At 37.3% G+C, this 19675-nt stretch overlaps 1 protein-coding gene and 2 non-coding genes across 3 annotated transcripts; all 3 read left to right on the top strand.

The window, feature by feature from the left end:
- The first annotated feature begins 2296 nt into the window (after positions 1-2296).
- TRNAN-GUU (transfer RNA asparagine (anticodon GUU)) lies at positions 2297-2370 on the top strand. The gene has a single exon. It is a non-coding gene; the product is annotated as a tRNA-Asn (tRNA).
- A 1871-nt stretch (positions 2371-4241) lies between these two features.
- On the top strand, positions 4242-4315 carry TRNAN-GUU (transfer RNA asparagine (anticodon GUU)). The gene has a single exon. It is a non-coding gene; the product is annotated as a tRNA-Asn (tRNA).
- Positions 4316-4909: 594 nt separating this feature from the next.
- On the top strand, positions 4910-18854 carry LOC109043339 (protein takeout). Its single transcript, XM_019060536.2, has 6 exons — positions 4910-5129; positions 6032-6124; positions 7126-7273; positions 16437-16570; positions 17238-17387; positions 18259-18854. Exons 1-6 carry the CDS (start codon positions 5030-5032, stop codon positions 18408-18410), a joined length of 777 nt encoding a protein of 258 aa, XP_018916081.2. The 5' UTR covers positions 4910-5029; the 3' UTR covers positions 18411-18854.
- Positions 18855-19675: the final 821 nt, after the last annotated feature.

Genomic DNA, 19675 nt, shown 5'->3' on the forward strand with positions numbered 1-19675 from the left:
CAAGGAGAGTGTATAATAGTATCCATGATTGTTTACTTAGGTTAGGTCTATCCTCGGGCAAACCTGACTGCCAGTCACTAAAAAAAAACTGCCCGGAGACGCGGGGAACTTGAAAAAGTGTGTTACAAACAACGCATATTGCGCGCTAAAGAGTATATTTCAGACGATTTAAGATTTTAGTGTACCCAACCTGGAAAAAAAGGTAGCTTGCATCTAGAGCTCAGACTCTTAAAAGCATTGACAGGAAAAAATACCCTTGATTCAATCGGATTTGTCCTTAAATCGAAGAGCTAAGCCTCTTAATTTAAGCGAATTTACTTTTGATTCGAGTAAAAATCCGATTGAATCAAGAGTATATTTTCTCGTCAATGTTTTTAAGAGTCTGGACTCTAAATCCAAGCGACTTTTTTCCCCAGTGAACGTGATTTTCGAACGAATTTACCCTTAAACAGTGTATTCAGTCGGCTGTATCTTTTGCTTGCAACAGACCCATTCACATTATGACCCGTTTTCCACTGGAAACTCAAGTCAATCAGATAGGTTAATAACACTTGTGTTTATCTTCGTCCGGGTGCAGGAGCGCTAAAACCCCATAAAACAAGCTCAGGCGAGCGGTCAAAATAACTGCAGCGGCCGTCATCAGCGCCGGCGCGCCGCGCGGTGGTAAACAAAACTTCAAAATCAATGTCGATCCGAGCCGAAAAAGATGCGCAAACTAGCTCGATCTGTCTTTCAAGAAGCTTCAATGTCAATACGCTCAACCGCAGATTTCGTGGTCGGTGGCATGTTTGGATTCGGGCTTATAAACAATTTCACTTGGTGAACTCATCGTTAACATTGAGGAGATTCTCTCGCTTGCATTGTGTTATTCCTTCTTGCTGCGGCTTGATTGTTTAATCTATATCGAATGACCTTGATCGATGAAAAGCATTGCTAAGATAGGGATTTATCGATCAGGATCATAAACAATCGACTTCGCGGGTAATTTTCGTGATTGAAGTATCGCAAGGTGAAGGGGTTTTTCCCCCTTCGGTTCTGATTGAACTGCAAATGGACAAAATTTGGCGATGACTACTGTTGGCTCATCCATATAAGCAACTATATGCGTAAGGAGACTGATGACACATATTTGGTTTCCAAAATTACCTAGAAACAGAAGTTTTTTATTAAAAATAGTTCGACCAATTAATACTGGCCTTATAAAATTTGCGGATAATTATCCCGAGCTGAAATTTCGCCATGAAACCGATCTTTAATAAAATTTAAGCTGGCCAAAATCGACCAAAATTAAATATACCATTGGAATCGATAGACATTAAAATACTATCATACTTATTTTTCCATCAAATTCTCACTCAAGGCACTCTGAAAAGGTCGAAAATACTAAAAATTAACGTCCTCGTGGTTTCCTTCAGAATCAGCAATTCCAAACTTACCACTTCCAGAAAAACCAAAAATCAATCTAGACTTTTCAGAACATACTCTCATGTTTCGGTTTTGCAGATAAACAGAGATTATTTTCACAAAAATCTCATTTGAATGGAGGTAAGCAAATCAGTCACAGCTACATTGTGCTTCAAAATCTCATCTCCTATTTTAATTTCTTGAAAGGAAACCAACCAACATTTTCCCTTAAAATTTTTTGGAAATAACTTTCGTTTGGGCAAAAAAATTGGAACAATTTTCGAGTGGGGATCTTGGATATTGCTTTTTCTCCAAAAAATTAAAATAGGAGATGAGATTTTGAAACACCGCAATGAAAATGTGACTGCTTAAACTCTATCTATTTCTTTTCTAATTCTTTCTTTTTTTTCTGGCGCTTTTAGAAGTATCAAAACATAACATTCCGCATTCTAAAAAAATATTTTAAATTAAGGCATAATGGTATCAGTGCGCAATACTGGCGTGACACTGATTTCTTGGTAAGCGCAAAGTTCAAACTTTCGAACGTAAGAACCGCTACATCTTCACTTTAAGATTTAAGTATTTATTTTTGAACTTGTGTGCCGTCTTACACCGTAATAAAAAAGCTTGTGTTTTGATGTTTCATATCTAACTTTGCATGGTGGTCCGTTTCTAAAGCGTACATAATATCCAATGTAACATTTACTCTGAATATATTCCGACCACGATTCAACTCATACAAATCTGAGGTAGTAGGATTGTCGGTAACGCAGCTTTTACTTATCAATTTAAATGAAGAAAACGCTGCGTCAACATTTCACGGAAACTGCTCTTGATTATTTCTATTATTCAATTATGCCATTAGAAATTAAGTCAGCATTTAATGTCCACAGCCTCCGTGGCGCAATTGGCTAGCGCGTTCGGCTGTTAACCGAAAGGTTGGTGGTTCGAGCCCACCCGGGGGCGGTATATTTTATGTAGCAGTGGTGCGTCGTGCTTTGCTATAGATACCGATTGATCTGTCATCTAAATCTATGGAAAAGGGTCGATTATCAGGGCGTTAGCAACGAACATCTTCATAATCGATTCTTTTAGTACAGTTTCAAACGGGATGATATCGATAATCTAAAGTCACACCCCACCACTGTTGAAATTGAAGCAAAGCATACACAATTAAAAAAACTCAACTCTACTTAAACGTTTTCACGATTCTGCAGCCTTGGTTACATGTTGTAAATGATCGCATGCATGCAACTCTATACACTCATAGGCGGATCCAGCAACTTGGCAACATCGGATAACCTCCATTAAAACCTATGTTAAATAATCGATTCTTGTTCGAGCACCTGGCCCCTCCAAGAATCGATACATTTCCGTAGGTTTAAATGGAGAAAAACAATTTTGCCAATTTCCGGGTTCCGCCAATATATACACTGGGAATCTGCATAACTAAGGTGTTCACCTTAGCAAGGAAGGCTATAGCGATGTTAAATGGAATCCTCTGGGATCAGCGGATTTCCAAAGATAACAAGAGGAGGATATACAACGCTGTAGTTAAAAGTATATTAACATATGGATGTGAAGTTTGGCTGCTGAAAAAACGGACACAGGGTATGCTAAGAGCAACGGAGATGGATTTCTGGAGAAGGTCGGCAGGAATTTCGAGGAGAGATCGGGTCCGTAATGATAGAGTACGTCAGATAATGGAAGTCGAAAATGACATCGTGTTCGACATCATGACCAAACAACTTGTCTGGTACGGTCATGTCAATAGGATGACGGAAGAGAGGCTGCCAAAAAAGATGCTTGATTGGGTTCCTCCTGGGAGGAGACGTAGGGGACGCCCAGTGAGAGGTTGGCGACAGGGGGTGTTAAACGAGATGAGGGAGTGTCAACTCCCTGATGACCTGTGGGAAGACCGAGCTTTGTGGCGGTTGGGCGTCGTAAAGCGCCAAAGAGCGCTGTAAAAGCGACTCATATATATATATATCTGCATAACTCATCGCCCATTATTACTTTTAAAACACATTTTTCGGGCAAAAAAATTTGTTTCGCGCGGTGTTTTGCTCTCAAAAATTCGATTTAATTTACCGAAGAATTTGCTTCTCCTCTGACAGAAGTTGTCTTTTTATGTTCATGTAAATTACGGAAAGCTTAGAGCTATGTAAATGGCGGGGTTCACCTAAAAGTAATGTGTTTTCTTCAAGCGAATGACGAATTTTTGAACGTCTTGCGAAAATATAGATAGTATGTACGAGGGACGGATCAAGAGTGTGTCATGGGGGGGGGGGGGGGCATTTGCTGATCTCAAGTGGGGACCTGAGGGGGACAGCTCCCAGAGCTAAGGGACCCACAAGGCTTCCCTCGGGAAATTTTATAAAAAACAGCGTCTCCCAAAGCAATTTTAGCATACAATTTGTGCATTATTTGAAAGTTGGAAATTGACGAGTAATACTTGTTTTAGCATAATTTTATTTGAGTAACTTGACTATTTATTTCTACGGCGTTGAATATATATTTGTAAAAAATGTACAAAATTGAAAGACCCTCTCCATAACAAGAAAGGGGAAAATTCAAAATTCGATTATATATTTAAATCTTAAAAAGCATTTCAGTAAATTTTTAGGAGCACCGTTTCTCCCCCCCCCCCCCACCTTTCCTTTTTTACTTTTTTTCCATTTTTTGTCCGAGGAGGGGCGTCTATGCAACCATGCCCCCCCCCCCCCCCCCGAACCCATCACGGGTATGTAAGTACTTGGGAAAGATTTTTCCGAATTTTTGACGATTCCTCAGTTGTCTCACTCTATATGGAAATAGTGTTGACCTATTTACCGTCAGCCTCCGTGGCGCAATCGGCTAGCGCGTTCGGCTGTTAACCGAAAGGTTGGTGGTTCGAGCCCACCCGGGGGCGCAAACTTTTAATACAAATTAATGCTAGGAATCAATAAGCCAAGAGAGCGTTTTGGACCGCCAAAAAAACTTCAGTAATTTTACTCATTTTAAAATGAAAAAATGTCTGACCAGCAATATAGTAAAATCTCTCTATATCCAAGTCAACACAGAGTCATGGATAAAAGTAGATTCTAAGTTCTTTTTACTCTCAGATAGTTCATGCACGAAAGAACTCAATAACAACATTATTTACAGCATATTTTTGACCCTCTATACATACTGCCGTATGTTTGATGAAACATCACGTTGTTAGTTTTTAAGATCATGAGAAAAAACGCCGAAAATTTTATGGTTTTTCCTGAAAAAGAGAGACTTCAAACAGGAAATAAATGGAATCAAATCGATGACGAATGATGATCTTCTTCTGGGTGACCTCTGTCATCCATTAAAGCACGTAAACTCGCAACATTTTTCATAACAAAAGTGGAATGAATCACTGAATTGTGTTTCGCGCCCAAAGAACGTCAGCTGTGAGGCATTGAAACTTAAAAAATAAACAATCAAAACCAAAACATCACGAATCCAAAGGAAGTTACACACTTACACATTTCTCCGATGAAACAGTCTCCTTTGTAAGTTTGTCAGATCCGCAAGTTAACTCCGGAAAGATTCTCTTATGGATGTGATTGTTATTGATTAGTGATCGATACAGTAATAGAGTGCCCTCATTAAAATGAATAGGTTCGTAAGCCGCAGTTTCGCGGTGTTATGTGTCGTCGGATTTTACAGTGTTTCTGCAATCCCCGGAGTTAAACCGAAAGACAATAAACTTCGTAAGTTTGATCAGTCCATAAATTATTTTATTTCTATTATGTAAATACACAATATGTTTTAAGTTTCACGTAAAAATAAGAATATTCTGTATATGACGACAAGGTGACAAAAAATCTTAAGCTGGACAAAGGCCCCATCTTGAGTGGCCAGAACAAGGCACTCTGATCGGCTAGCGGTTTCCGCCAGTTTTGGTGATTGGCAATGACCAAAAATTTTAGGCCCTATGAATAAATACACCTAACATGATTGTGTTTTTGCCGTAAAATAACTCTGACAAAGAACGGACAGGAGGTTTGAAATATGTGCACTAATATGTAATACATTGAAATTTGATTTTAGGGATTTTTAAAGAATTTAATTGTGTGGAAAGTCATTCCGTCCATATTGTAAAGCCAAAATCCATTTTTTTTCTTTTTTTTCTTTTTGAGAGAGCAGAGAATAATTATTAAAAATTGTTGTCTACATAGATAAACTGTTATGAACGACGTAGAGTATTTGTGTAATATGCACCCATAAAAACATTTTTAAAATATTTTGAGAAAGTTTGTAAAAATATTTTAAAGAGAATGTCCAAAAATTATTTTTAAAAATCTATCAGCAATGTCAATCAATCTTCAAAAATATCTTGACTATCTTGATGATAACTTAAGGATATTGCTGATTTCCAGGGCGCACGGGCCTCTGTTACTTCCACAAAAAATTGCTAAAACTTACTGTAGTTAACCTCTCTTCTACTACTTTAAAATGAACAACTCAGCCAATCGTTGATTTAAATTGGGGCTCTTGTTTTTCTCATGTTACTGTCAATGTTCCTAATGAATTACGAAAAAGTACATTACCTAATTACTTGTCACATAGTTAATAATGTTGTAAAGATTGACATTTGTATTTCTTTTTCCAGCTCCTATGCTCAAAGTTTGCCACAAAAGCGATCCAAAAGTAAATGAATGCGTCAAACAATCGATAGAGCAACTCAGGCCATATTTAGTTCAAGGTAAGTGGAGAAATATAGTTATTCTTCTCATAAATTTTCTGGAAAAATATATGCGGATTGCGGAGTGTATTTTGTGTGAGAGGAGTGTTTTTTTTTTTCGCCAAGTAGGAATTTCGTTTCTTTTGATTTCCTCACGTATTTATTACATTCGAAATAGATTTATCCGACCATCAGCAGATCCATGATATTGTATATCAAGGTCTAAAATTGAAAATTGCGTATTTCTATCACAGCGATTGCAAATCTCGGCAATGTTTTAATTTTTACGTGAAAACTAACTAAAATATCACCTTCAATTTTTTTGCGAATATTATAAAATGCATGAAAAATAACCATCTAACATTTCGAATGAAACCGTTGATTATTTTCCGTTTAAAAATGAAACATAAACCGCGAATAACAACGGCTCACAACGGAGATACGTATTTTTTCCCCTTTTTCTTTTTCTCTCTTTTTTTCTTTATCTAATGGTATAAAAGACAGATAAAAGACAACCAAATAACACATACAAATTAGTTTTCTTCGCTGTCTCCCAACTCCGGTTATTCTGCTGAAATAGTCAGTCAATTCCGAATCAGCGTCTGTTAATCTTCAGTCATTCAGAGGTCTCATCACACAATTTTGAGTATTTTCGAATGTACGCATATATGAACTAAGTGGATCTTTTTTTCGTAAAAATATATAAAAAAATATTTTAAGAACAGGAGCTAGTTTTATATTTTAAATGAAACGCGCTCGAATGAACAAATTTCTAGGGTAGTGCTTTGCAACAAATAAGAAAACTCACTATAAGAGGAGTCAGAGATTGTGGGTGCTGCAAGTACTTGAGTATTCTCTCGCATTGAAGGAGTTTTTTCCTGCCGCTGCGTCTCCAAGTTTGCGCGTTTTTCATTTAATTCAACTGATATTCCTCCCCATCGTATCAAATCCTCTTCAGGTAGAATTAAATGTCCATAACTTACGGACGATCTGATTTCAAACTTTGTCTCCTCCTTCTCTAGGTATCCCTGAGCTGTCTATTCCACCATGTGAACCCCTGTTTATCCCTGAGGTTGTCATGAACCAAGGTAAAGGATCCGTAGCCGTGCAGTCAACCTACTCCAATATTAAAATTTATGGTCCAAGTCAGTTCGTTTTGAAAAGTGTCAAGTAAGTAACAGTTTCTATATTCTTATAGTGTCACAAAATGAAAACATGAAAAAATGTCGTCTCACAAAAAATAAGACTTAGTCTCATGAATTCCATTTTTTTTTTTTTTTTTTTTTTTTTTTTTTTTTTAATACTTATTTATTTTTCTCTACTTCGAATTGCTGACAAGAGAAAATTTACAACTAGTTGCACTCTTTTCCAAAATGCAAATTTATTGTTGAGAATATCAACGACAACTTCTGGAGGCTCCCTTTCTGAAATTAAATTTGAGCAATTATTTTTTATTTTAATTGCGGCAGACAGGTATTCTAAAACTTCAATTTTCGGTTTGGTACGAGCAAAATAGCAAGCGAGAGTTAAATCCTCCAACAGAATGCAAGATCATCGCTAAAAGTACCGCTTCAAGCGAGCTTGATTGACTGCAAGAGTTTACGGGTTGCTATCACGATGCGACGGCGCTTGCATGCGACTATTCGTGCTCGAGGGACGTCCGGATTGCATACAGAAAAATTGAAGGCGCTCCACGCAGAGGTTTATAGCGAAATCGGGCTGTTCGTATTTTCTGACATCTTTCAACAAGTTCATTATCTATTCTAATTAATAACTGATTGAATGATCGAGTGTATAATGGAGTTAATCGACATTTGGGGGGGGGGGGGAATAGGAGATCTGTCATAAATGTCAATTGTAAGAACGCAGCACATCTTTTAATTTTAAATCCGTTCGATTGAAAATAGGAATTTTGAAACCTTGTAAGTGCCATCAGTTGTTGCCACGTTAAAAAAATTTGCATTTTGGAAAAGAGTGCAACTAGTTGTAAATTTTCTCTTGTCAGCAATTCGAAGTAGAGAAAAATATTTTTAGTATGATAAGAGTTTTGAAACTTCGTCCGTTGCATTGAGTCCCTCAAACCTCTTTTATGCCCGCTTCGAACTTGATGGATTTCTGTTACACTCGGTCCAAAAATTGTATTGCTTTTAAGTACTCGATGAATTGAGTACAAAGTATTTCTTTTTAATTTTTTCTGATCTTAGGACTCGAAGGAAAAATATTTAAAAGTGAAAAAAAGCACGATTTAAAAGTGGGAAAAGTGCACAGGACGGCATTCCCAATTTAAATGCATGCATTTTATTTGATCAGATTAGTCCGTCATAAATCCTCTAAGAATTTTTTAATTTAGAAATCGAGGATAGTCTAGTGCTCGTTATTGATAAGTGAAATTCAAGACAGCTGCAAATTTTCTTTTTGCAGAAATGAATTGCATCAAAATAATTAATTAGCTTCAATTAGTATATTGATGACCGAAGTCTGAAATCACGTATATCCGTTTGCAACGTTGCAGACTTCCTGTTATACTATATTTTTGCTCTGAGAAACTTGTCAATGTAATTGCTTGATATCTCCTCTCTGTTAGCAGAATACTCTGTTAAGATTTCAAGCTATAAAATTGACTTACTTTTCTTGAAAAAATACAAAGTAGGATCGGAAATTTTGAAATATCATAATGAACATACGTGATTTTCCACTTGGACCATCAATATATCACCACCTTTTGGCCAAAGTAGCACAAGCACCTTGCGACGTTTAAAACTTTCCGCCGCCTGTTCCGTATTGGCCATGTATTCGATTAGTATTGCAGCTGAAATTGAGAGCATGTAGTTCAGCTTTCAGCCGGTAGATCGCGTTGAGATCACCGGCCTGAGAGCTAAACTACATGCTCTCAATTTCAGCTGCAATACTAGTCAAACGAAAACATAGCCAATACGGAACACCGCCATTTTACTTTTCTACAGAGAAATGTTTCAACAAAGCTGTCCGAAAATTATACTGAATGTTCTTTGTGCTGTTGCTGAAATTCAGTGAAATTTTCGAACGGATTCGACCAACTAGTTATCTGTATAAAAATAAAATGGCGACGGAATTTTTGAATCGTCGCATGGCACTTGCAATACTCCGGCTGGAAGGTGACGATATGCGACCGAATATAAAGACTGCAGTAAGAAATTTAAATAAATCCCAAAAACCGGCAGCAGGCCACTGACGCCCCTCCGCGCTTCAGTCAAGCGTCTCGTAGCGTCATCGTCGTCGGTCAGTTGCGGCCAAACCGACGCCCCCCCCCCCCCCCCCCCGAGAGGGGCCGAACAGACCGCCAAGCCGCTGCTGCTGGAAGATGTCAGTGGCGTAACGTGTGACATAACAAAGACTGACGAGGAAGAAATCTCGACTCGCGGTAGCCAGTTTCCTGCTTGAGAGGTGTTCGGCGTTTATCGATGCCCGTTGTTGCCGTTTCCTGATGACCGGTGCCGGCTCCACGTGACCTACAGATCTTGCAACGCGACCGAAATTCCCGTAAAAAATGGGACGCTTCGTCTTAGTGTCGGATGCTCGCCATCTACGGCTGTCGTTACACGAGCGAATTTCGATCTATGTTGATCGTTTAACGACCAGGGATTAGCTCTCTCGATCTACCAGCAAATAGATTTGTCAAGGAAGCACATCTCTATGGAGAGCTCTGATGCTGCTTAGCTGAGGAAAAACGCCGTATGAATATTCGAGAGTTGCCGAATTTCCTCAGATAAAATTTCGATTTTAAAGAAAATCTATGAATATTTTTCCTTGAAATTTTCAGGAATTATAAGAGAGCTTGTGAACAAAATTATGTGAAGAATTGGAAGGAAAATAATCAAAATTTCTCTAAAAAATTCGTGCTTTATTATGAGAAAATTGGCAACACCTGAAGGTTCATACGGCGTTCTTCCTTAGCACGGCAGTACGGAGATCCAGCAACTAAAAATATAAAAAAGGACGCTCAGGGCCCAAGGCATGCTACCCACTTTTTTGCTGTTTCAGAGCCGATTACAGCGGGGAAAAAGGGCTCATGAGAAGTGGATGCTTCATGTTTTTGTGTCCCTATGAAGAGAAGCTGGAATACTGCCTTAAGAGTATGAGTTTTGATACCAGGGGATTTAGAACTCGTCAGGCAGTGGCGTGGCGTACTTTGCGATATATCCAGTGGTCTGCCAATTAAACCTACGGTAAAGGATCAATAAACAGGGTGTTAGCAACGAGCACCTTATTATTATCGATTCTGATTATATTTATCGATTCTTTACCGTGGTTTCAAATGGGGAAATATCGATCTTCTTCTTCTTCTTCCACTAACGACTAGAGCATAGCCCTGTTTGTAAGCCATCCAATATCAAGCACAATTAACTATATGAATACTAAAAATCTAAAAACACTAAAAATAAAGGCCCCATTAAATCTATTAAAACAGCACAAAATCTTCAATCATCCTCAGGAGAGGAGAGCCCTTTGTGCCCTTCTCGTAGACGAATAGGAATATCGATAATATCATTTACACCTCACCACTGCCATAGTATCAAAACCCATTAAGGCACTAATCTAGCATCCCTTCATTGAGACACAAAGACATAAGACATCTACTTCTCAATGACTCCTTTTTTCCGCTCTGACTGGCTATCAGGAACAGCAGAAAATTTTTTAGCATACGCCTTGGGCGCTTTTTAAAAAAATAAATCGTGCTGTATTGAGCAAAGATTGAATTACACCGTAATTGGTCGCTCATCTGCGTTGACCTCCGAAAACATTGATAAATAATTGAGGCTGACAATAAAGAAAGAAAAAGCAACAGTAATTTCATACCGTTATTCACACCTCTCACTTCTCCTCGGGTTTTGATTGATAATTGAAGGCATTTAATCAGATCCAAGAGAGGCCATTTAAGTCAACCCCCCGTTGCAAAAACTTGATTGGGAAATAGTACTTCATGGCGCTTTTCCGACCTTAGAGTGAAGCTGCAGCATAGTTACCAATATACCGGTATGGTAAATAACACGATACGGCTGACACTATGCGACACAGTGCCAGTGTGGCGTTCCCGACTGACTAGTATGGTAATTTCAAGCATCCAGATGCTGCGACAAACCTTGTAGATTCTAAAATCCACTCATCTTATATTATTAAATGCTTTTGATGAAAGTCGTGGATATTTTACTTACATCTTACTTTTAGAAATTCCGTTACATACACAATCAATGGCAGTTAAAGACAGTTTCAACGAGAAATAGCAGATAATTGCTTCACTGATTTCAAGTAAATGATACCAAAACCATACTTGTTATTCGCGTTAAGGTATCATTTACAGATTAAATCAGATCCACGGAAAATTTAATTGCATATAATAAATAGATAGTTCAAAATATACCCACAAAAAGACACTACATGAAAATCCAATCGCACGGTTCACGGTGGGGCAGAAGCTGCCAAATTTTGCTTAAAGTTATAGTTAAACATCAATCCCACGCACATTCATCTTTTCATCTGAGTATGTTCAGCTTCGAAAATTTTAACAAGAATATAGATATACCTACGAACGAAGTATTCAAAAATCACTTCTAGTCGATTATTTTCAAATTACTTCCGCACTTTTATGTTTTCGAAATGACTTTACACAGAACCGATATTCACTGGATTGCAGAACAACTTTGCGAAGGTTTTCAAATTTTCAGGATTCCTTCACTTTGCAAGATAGATTCATTGTAGCAACTCCTAACCTCCAGAAATTGGTCGATACGAATAACGAAAAAATCTCAGAAAATGTATGTGGCAGATCAATATAGATAGATTCGAAGAGAAGACGGTAGCTTTAGGGACAATTCGAACACAAATTTGGGCAAATTACGCGTGGATTCACATGGATTAATATGGATCAATAAAACACAGCCACGGACTCCGACCCTCAACGTGATAAATTTATAACTGACAAACAGACAAACGAAAAATGGCGGACCACAGACCGCAGCGCAGTCAAGCGGGAGCTCTCACCACGCTGACTATACCAGTATGGTAAATTTAACCTACCAACACCATGACCAGTCGCATACAGATGCCTACAGATATCAAACGCAAGTGTTACCATGTTATTCCATACTTTTAACTCATCGTATGGTAAAAAATACCCAGCTGATGGTGAGAAATACCTAAACGATGGACAGACACACCTAACTGATATTTACAATCCGGGTATGGTAATTTTTATATCGAGTATGATTCTCACTTTCATCTAGATGCTTAAATCGACCATTATTTGGCTTTTTATCACCATATTTTTTTTTACTACACCATTATGGTCAATCCCACTTCCACTTTTTTTTCAGTGTATGTATGCACTGTTGAATAAATAAATCTCAAGATTATGGTGAATATTTATTTAATTGCTTCCTGAACACTTGAACATTCGATAGATATAGAACGCCTTTACTATTGTAGTGCTATCTTCTATCCAAAGATTTGTTTCTATAGTCTAACTTGTTTGATTTTTTTATGAGTATGATACGAATTTGTGATGTTTGAAATTCTTTGATAACTGTTGGAGGGACACTAACTTCTTCCATTGTGCTCAGTGGAATTTGCACAACGATGTGAAAAAAAAACTAAAGTTTAAGTTTATATGGGAACTGGGTCAAATATTTACACAAGCCTTGCATATTTCTGAAAAAAAAACTCGCTTGAATTTACACAAATGATCAGCGTTTATACTCAAATTTTGTATTTTTTTTCTCTTGAGTTTAGGAATAAATCGACGACTTCCGAGTTTATTCAAACTCAATGACTATTTCTAAAAACACAATACTAGGAATAAACTTCGGTGTTTTTGTGTGTTTATTCACAGGGTTGGGTTTTTTTTTCTGGAACACGAGTAAAAATTGTGGAAAAAATTGTTTAAAAAACATTTACAATGATGTGTATGAATATCAAAGTATGGACTATTTTAACACAAATCTGTTCAAGTATATACTCGGGGATGTGTGCGAGTTTTTACGCTGACACAAGGCTTGTGAAATCATTTGACCCAGTTCCCGTATAAACTTAAGCTTGTGTATTTTTTTTTTAACTGTGCATAGAACATCGATCACTTGTTAAATTACATCAATCGCACTCGTGAAGGCGTTGACTTTGCAACGGGAGACAACCGTATAAGCATTATAGTGTGAGATTCAAGGCGCATATGAATACACGCTGATCACGGCTCACGCTGAAATCCTCTATCCGGACTTACGGCTGTCTACCGTTGTATGGCAGTATAATCGAATCACCCATGAATGAACGGACCATGCTGAATGACAATGAACTTCGAAGGAGAGTAATTTACCTTTAACCTGAGCCCATTCAAGACTCGAGGACTCAGGATCAACCGAGTTGGTCCAGTTGCGTGGCGCGCTTTGCAAAGTTTCTGTTGAAGGCAAATAGTCAAATCAGGCATTTGATAAAATGCCTAGGCAGACAGTCAAATTCTCAGAGGTTACGAGGTCAATCTGAAATCTTGATTTTGAGAAAGAGGCAGCCTTTTTTGTTCCTGGGTTTGATCGTTTTTCTGCCAGATACCTTTAAATTTCTCGTCCCATTTTCATTTGAAAAGAAAGTTGAATTGATAATGGGCCTGTTGCATGCAAGAGATACAGCCGTGCGAATAGACTTTTTAGTGGTTAAATGACACGAAAATTACGATGCTCACATTAAAAAAGTCTGAAATACACTCCTTATTGCGCAATTTGCGTTGTCAGGAACGCGCTTTTTCAAATTTCCCGTGTCTGGGGGCAGTTTTCTAACGGAAACAATTAACGGCAACTCGCGGCTATTTCCGGTCAACTAAAACTGACAACATAACCTAAGAATCGGAGCTCGTGATATCGTGAAATGAAATGTAGAAGGATTGCGTTGGATATTTAAAAGTTGATCGATTTGGTTACTGCATAAAGCGTATATGGACCACTATAAGAGATCACGTTGGGTTTGTAAACAAACTGAAGGAAAAAATAACCACAACAACACACAACGACTCACATCTTCCGGAAATCACCGAGCCCGCCGTTTGCTCGTTTCCGGTGATTAGAAAACTGACCCCAGACGCGGGAAATTTGAAAAAGCGCGTTCCTAACAACGCAAATTGCGCGGTAAGGAGTGTATTTTAGACTTTTTTAATGTGACCATCGTAATTTTCGTGTCATTTAATCTCTAAAAAGTCTATTCGCGCGGTTGTATCCCTTGCATGCAACAGGCCCATTGCAGAAAAACGGGCTAGTTTGACTTTGATATCCTGAGTCTGCCTCGATTCACTTTCAGGTAACCGCACTGAGGGTTACAGCTTCGGGCATAGTCAATCGCGATGACTTAATCACAGAGGAGGAAGGATAACCTTTGAAAAAACGCGCTTGTTCAAGAGACCGCAGCAGTTAGATTATACATATGTACTAGCTTTCTTCCACCTAATAGCATGCAATGCCTGTGAATATTGCCGTTGGACTTGGGTTCAATGTAATCAGAGGATGCGTGATGCACAATTAATTCATTGATGTCTCTCGTGTTTAAATGCTTCATGCGCGCACTTTCGCGGCTTACTCAGTGGCGTGGCGTGATTTGCGATGGATCGATTGATCTGCCATTTAAAACTATGAAAAAGGGTCGATTTACAGGGTGTTCGCAACGAAGACCGCAATAATCGATTCTTTACCGTAGTTTCAAATGGAAAAATGTCGATAGTCGATCATTCACGCCTCGCCAGTGGGCTGACTGTTTATTACCCACCTCGTTGTAAATCATTATATCATCGCTACAAGCGTTTTGAAAAACTAGGAACAAGGTAAAATCAATTACTCGTAGAAAATAGCCCATGTACTTCCTCGCTCAGCTTTGCAAGTTAGGCCCGCACTGCCGTGCTAAGGAAGAACGTCGCATGAACCTTCGTGTGATGCCAAATTTCTTCTGGTAAAACACGAACTTCCTGGTAAACTTATGAATATTTTCCCTCCAATTTTTCAGATAATTTTGTTCGTAATCTCACCTGAAGTCCCTGAAAATTTCAAGGAAGAATATTCATAACTTTTATCAAAAATAAACATTTTTTCGTAGGAACTTTGACAAATCTTGAATGTTCATACGGCGTTCTTCCTTAGCACGGTAGCGCAGATTTCAGGTTAAATGCTTCCTTCCTATGCACTGGAGACTGATACAATTTTTCAAATACTGCACATTTTTTGCTGCAAGCATTATTTCATGTGCTGTTAAACATATGAAAAAAATCAACTATATTCGCGCAAATGAACTGGAAAAATAATGTTCACTTCAATTATTTTCTTTTTTTCCGTCAAAATCTAATCAGCACCTAATTTAGTCACAAACCAAGGAACCCCTCTCATTCTGTTTTATGACGCGCAATTGAATGTTTTTTTTATTCATTTTATTTTTTTTACATTTTTTATGTTTGTTTTTATTCATTTTATTATCTTAAAAAAAAAAAAAAAAAAAAAAAAAAAAAAAAAAAAAAAATTAGATTCATGTTGAATTTAGCGTAATGCAACCCGCTGTGGCTTTAATTTCTTGCAGATACAACTCGCATATCCGTTAAGCACAAAGCATACATATCGAATTTAGCACGAGAAACGTGATACAGTGAGGAAATAGTAAGCCAGTGTGCCTTCAATGTTTCGAATATGCAACACAGACATCCATCAAGTGCGAATAGTTGCATCTAGGCGCTGTTCCTCGAATCGCGTGACAACGCAGCCTGAACTAAGCAGCAAGTAAACAAGTTTTGAGTAAAAAGTGACTTGAAGTTTCTAATCTAATCAGCCGCTTATTATTTCCTGTTACAGATTCAGAGACAGGAAAAATGGCTTCGAAAATTTCTAATAGTAATTTAAATGAAGACTTGAAGCATCAAAACTTTTTCTCCCTTACAACATGACGCGACCTGGTCCTTCCTATTGAAACAGGGCCAACTGAAATGAGGAGGTTACAAATGTTAATATTCTGTCCTCAGCATTTGTGATAGGCCAGAAAACACCCTTCAAGCAGTAAAAGTTATCTAGTTGAATTTGTGTTTCTCCTGTTGTCCTCAAATATTTCCTTGTAGTACATAAAGACACAACTTGAACTTTATTATTGCAATGCTACTTTCCATCCCCTTAAGTTGCAAATAAGGAAATAATATTCATGCGAACAATAATTTTTGGTGCAGTGCTTTCATTCTGATTGGCTTCAATTAATATTTGATTGAAATCGATTTTCGAGAATGAGGTTTCTGAAACCAAGAATAGTTTTTAACTCTTGAAAATGTCTACTAAAATATACAATGTTTCAGGGTGGACTTTGAGAAGGATAGGATGAGGTTGAAAGTATGGCTGCCATTCTTGCACATGAATTCGGAATATACCATTGACGGAAGAATACTAATGTTGCCCATTACCGGTAAAGGATTCAGCGAAGGGAACTACAGTAAGTGTGACTTTCATTTTCATCTCTCCTTTATTCTTTCACTGTCCCATTTTCGATTGATTTATTTATGTTAGAATTATGTTTTAATATTTCGATCATTGAACAATAAAATTATAACAAAAATCAATAAATGTTGCGCACCCGTGATAAGAGTGAAAAAGGAACTTCATGATCGTATCTCTAGAAGACTCTGACTGGACCTTGAATGGATCCAGGGCAGGATACAATCAAAGATGGCCCCATTCAGTATTTACCATAGAAGTCGTGAATCTTTATGTTTCAAGAAATTGTCACCTTCCGGGCGAAGTTTCACAAGCCCCATGCAACGTTTAAAAATTTCCGGGGCTATTTTATCTTTTTACAGAGAAATTGTTGGTTGAATCTGTTTGAAAAAATTACTGAATTTTATCGACAGGACAAAACATTTTCAGTGAAATTTTCAGACAGCTTCGTTGAATTATCTCTCTGTAAGCAAATAAAATGGCGGTGGCAGAAATGTTTAAACGTCGCATGGCACTTCTGATACTTTTGCCGGAAAGTGACGGAATGTCGTCTCTAAAAATTTGGACCTTCTACTTATAGTAAAGAAGAAAAACTCCTAAAATAAACTGAAGTCAACGGAGGACCTTCTGTTATTTTTTTTAAACAATCTTTATTCATTTTACAGCTGACATTGAGGCCACTGCTGTCGTGCAAGGTGAGAAAATTCACATCGATGGAAAGACATACTTCAATGTGGTGGACTTCTTCTGTGATTTCAACATAGGGCATGCCAGCGTCTACCTCACAGATCTCTTTGACGGAGACAAGGAACTAGGTAATGTTGAGTCCAAATAAGTTACTATGGTGACTTTCTATTTCATGTGAATTTGTCCTGAAATGAATGCAAGGTGTAGCCCGCATGGCCAGGTACTTTCCAGAGAAGGTTGAGGGGAGGACATAAAGATCAACAATGATTGATGAAGAATCTAGATCTTAAAATTCCGGAAATGAAAACGAGAAAAAAAATCAAAAGTGACAGTTTATACAATGGACATTTATTTTGAGGTCCAGATTTGGATGCATTAAATTATTTTGACCGACTAAAAAAAATGATTCAACATAATAAGATAATAGAATTTGCTTGAATACATTTTTAAAACACTTAAGTAAACTTTTAGCAGAAAAAAGAAAGGAATAGACTGGAAAAAACCATAAACTTATTGTTGTCCTTATTTAGTCATCGCGTTTTTGAATACAATAGAATTAATGTGCTTTGCTGTTGTGAACACAAGGTAAGTTTGAGCCTTTCGCTACTGAGAAAAATTCAAATCTAAATACATTGGTGTATCATTGAGAGCAAAATTATCGTATCTCAGAGCATCATACCCAAATAGACCACATCAATCCAAAAAATAACACACTATCAACGAATTTTTACCACGTACCTATCACCACAAAGTAGAGCAGGAACACGTTTCACTGTGTGCTTCTATGAGTGGGGGATTTAAAGGAACAAATTTCTCTCTAACGTTTCTGATGGCTAACGATTAAAAACTCCTTCATTTTCAGGGTTTTGAAATATAAGAAAAAGCACGGAACGTGCCGTAAAAGTGAGGTAACAATAATTATAAAAAGTTTCAATTTGCGCTTTATATGCATATAAAAAGATAATCTCATTTTATCAAAATGTGAATCTTATGTTCCAGGTGATGCAATGAATCTATTTTTGAACGATAACTGGCGTAATGTCGCCCAGGAAATTAAACCAGTTCTAGAGGAAACGGTTGCAAATCTCTTCAAGAAATTTGCCAATAAATTGTTCCATAAGTATCCATTGGACGAAATTTTACCACCCTAAATTGAGCTAAACAATTCAAGGGTTGTAAGTATTACGTAATACGTCTATCCTCCTTGTGCAATAAATATATTTCGATCACTTCCTACATCATTTTGCCTGGGACTTCATCAACCTTCCGATCTGCTTGGTGAAATGAAGGAGTGAAAAGCTCTTCCTCTGAATTAAAACTCTAACTTCTAACTTATTGTTAGTGAGCACCAGTTGTCAGTTGTCCAGTTGTCTCTCAACATGCAGCTAATCTCAATGTTTTCAGCAATCTAGAATACGTAGTAATTAGGCGAAACTATTTTAGTACCACTCTCAAAGTTGTTGTTGCTGTTGTTAGCTTTTACATCGAATTTGAATGGTTAAGATTTTTTTTACGCAAGCGAATATTTATTTATTGTAATGTGAAGTATGTAATTTATTGACTAATTTTATATTAAAAAATCAAAATAATTTATATGTGGTTTGCAATTATATTTATTTGCCTTTCATTTGTCCCCCCTTTAAACAGTATCCTTACTGTGAGGTTTTTCCTTTTTTTCTTCGATATCACTTTGTATGCGTGGATTATTACTTTGGATCCACTTTAATTCCTACTAGAGCTTACTACATAATATAGCTTATTTAATGACCACTGGGATGGATTTGATGGGATTTTGCATTATGAGTCTCAAATTTCTTATATTTTTCTAAAATTTGATCTGCCGCGTTGCTCAAGTTGTAGATAGTTTTATTAGCATTAAAAATAATCTATAACTGCAAAAAGGGAAATGCAGTTAAACAGCCGTAATGAAGAATTTCCCAAGATTTTCTAAAAAATTACTTTTTTTTTTTTTTTTTTTTAAAAAGACGCGATTGAAAGGGATTTTTTTGCTTCACTAGTATACCTCAACTCCAACCTTTTAATGGAACCATACATTTTATCCTCGAGGTTTGTTGTCTAATTGCAGTAGATAAGCTCCCGAGGATAAAAAAGAAACGAGTTCTTCCCAAAGTATTTTAACACAGTTTTTATGGGAAATCAACGAGGGAAGATCGAGCGAGGGAGTTGGTATGTGTAGGTGGTTACATCATTTGTGACAGATGTCTACGACGGAGCTCTGGATTTGTTACGAGAGGATTCTCATAAAAAAACCGGACATAATACGTTACACAATTTCGTTGGACACTCACTTAAATCATTATATTTGAATTAGTTATGAACCACCGTTTGCCAGCACTTTTCATCGCTATTATTGGTGAGAAACAACTACCTAGAAACCAACGTTTTCCATTTTCTT

The sequence above is a fragment of the Bemisia tabaci genome, chromosome 7 (assembly GCF_918797505.1).
Source record: "Bemisia tabaci chromosome 7, PGI_BMITA_v3".
NCBI classification, from domain to species: Eukaryota; Metazoa; Arthropoda; class Insecta; order Hemiptera; family Aleyrodidae; genus Bemisia; species Bemisia tabaci.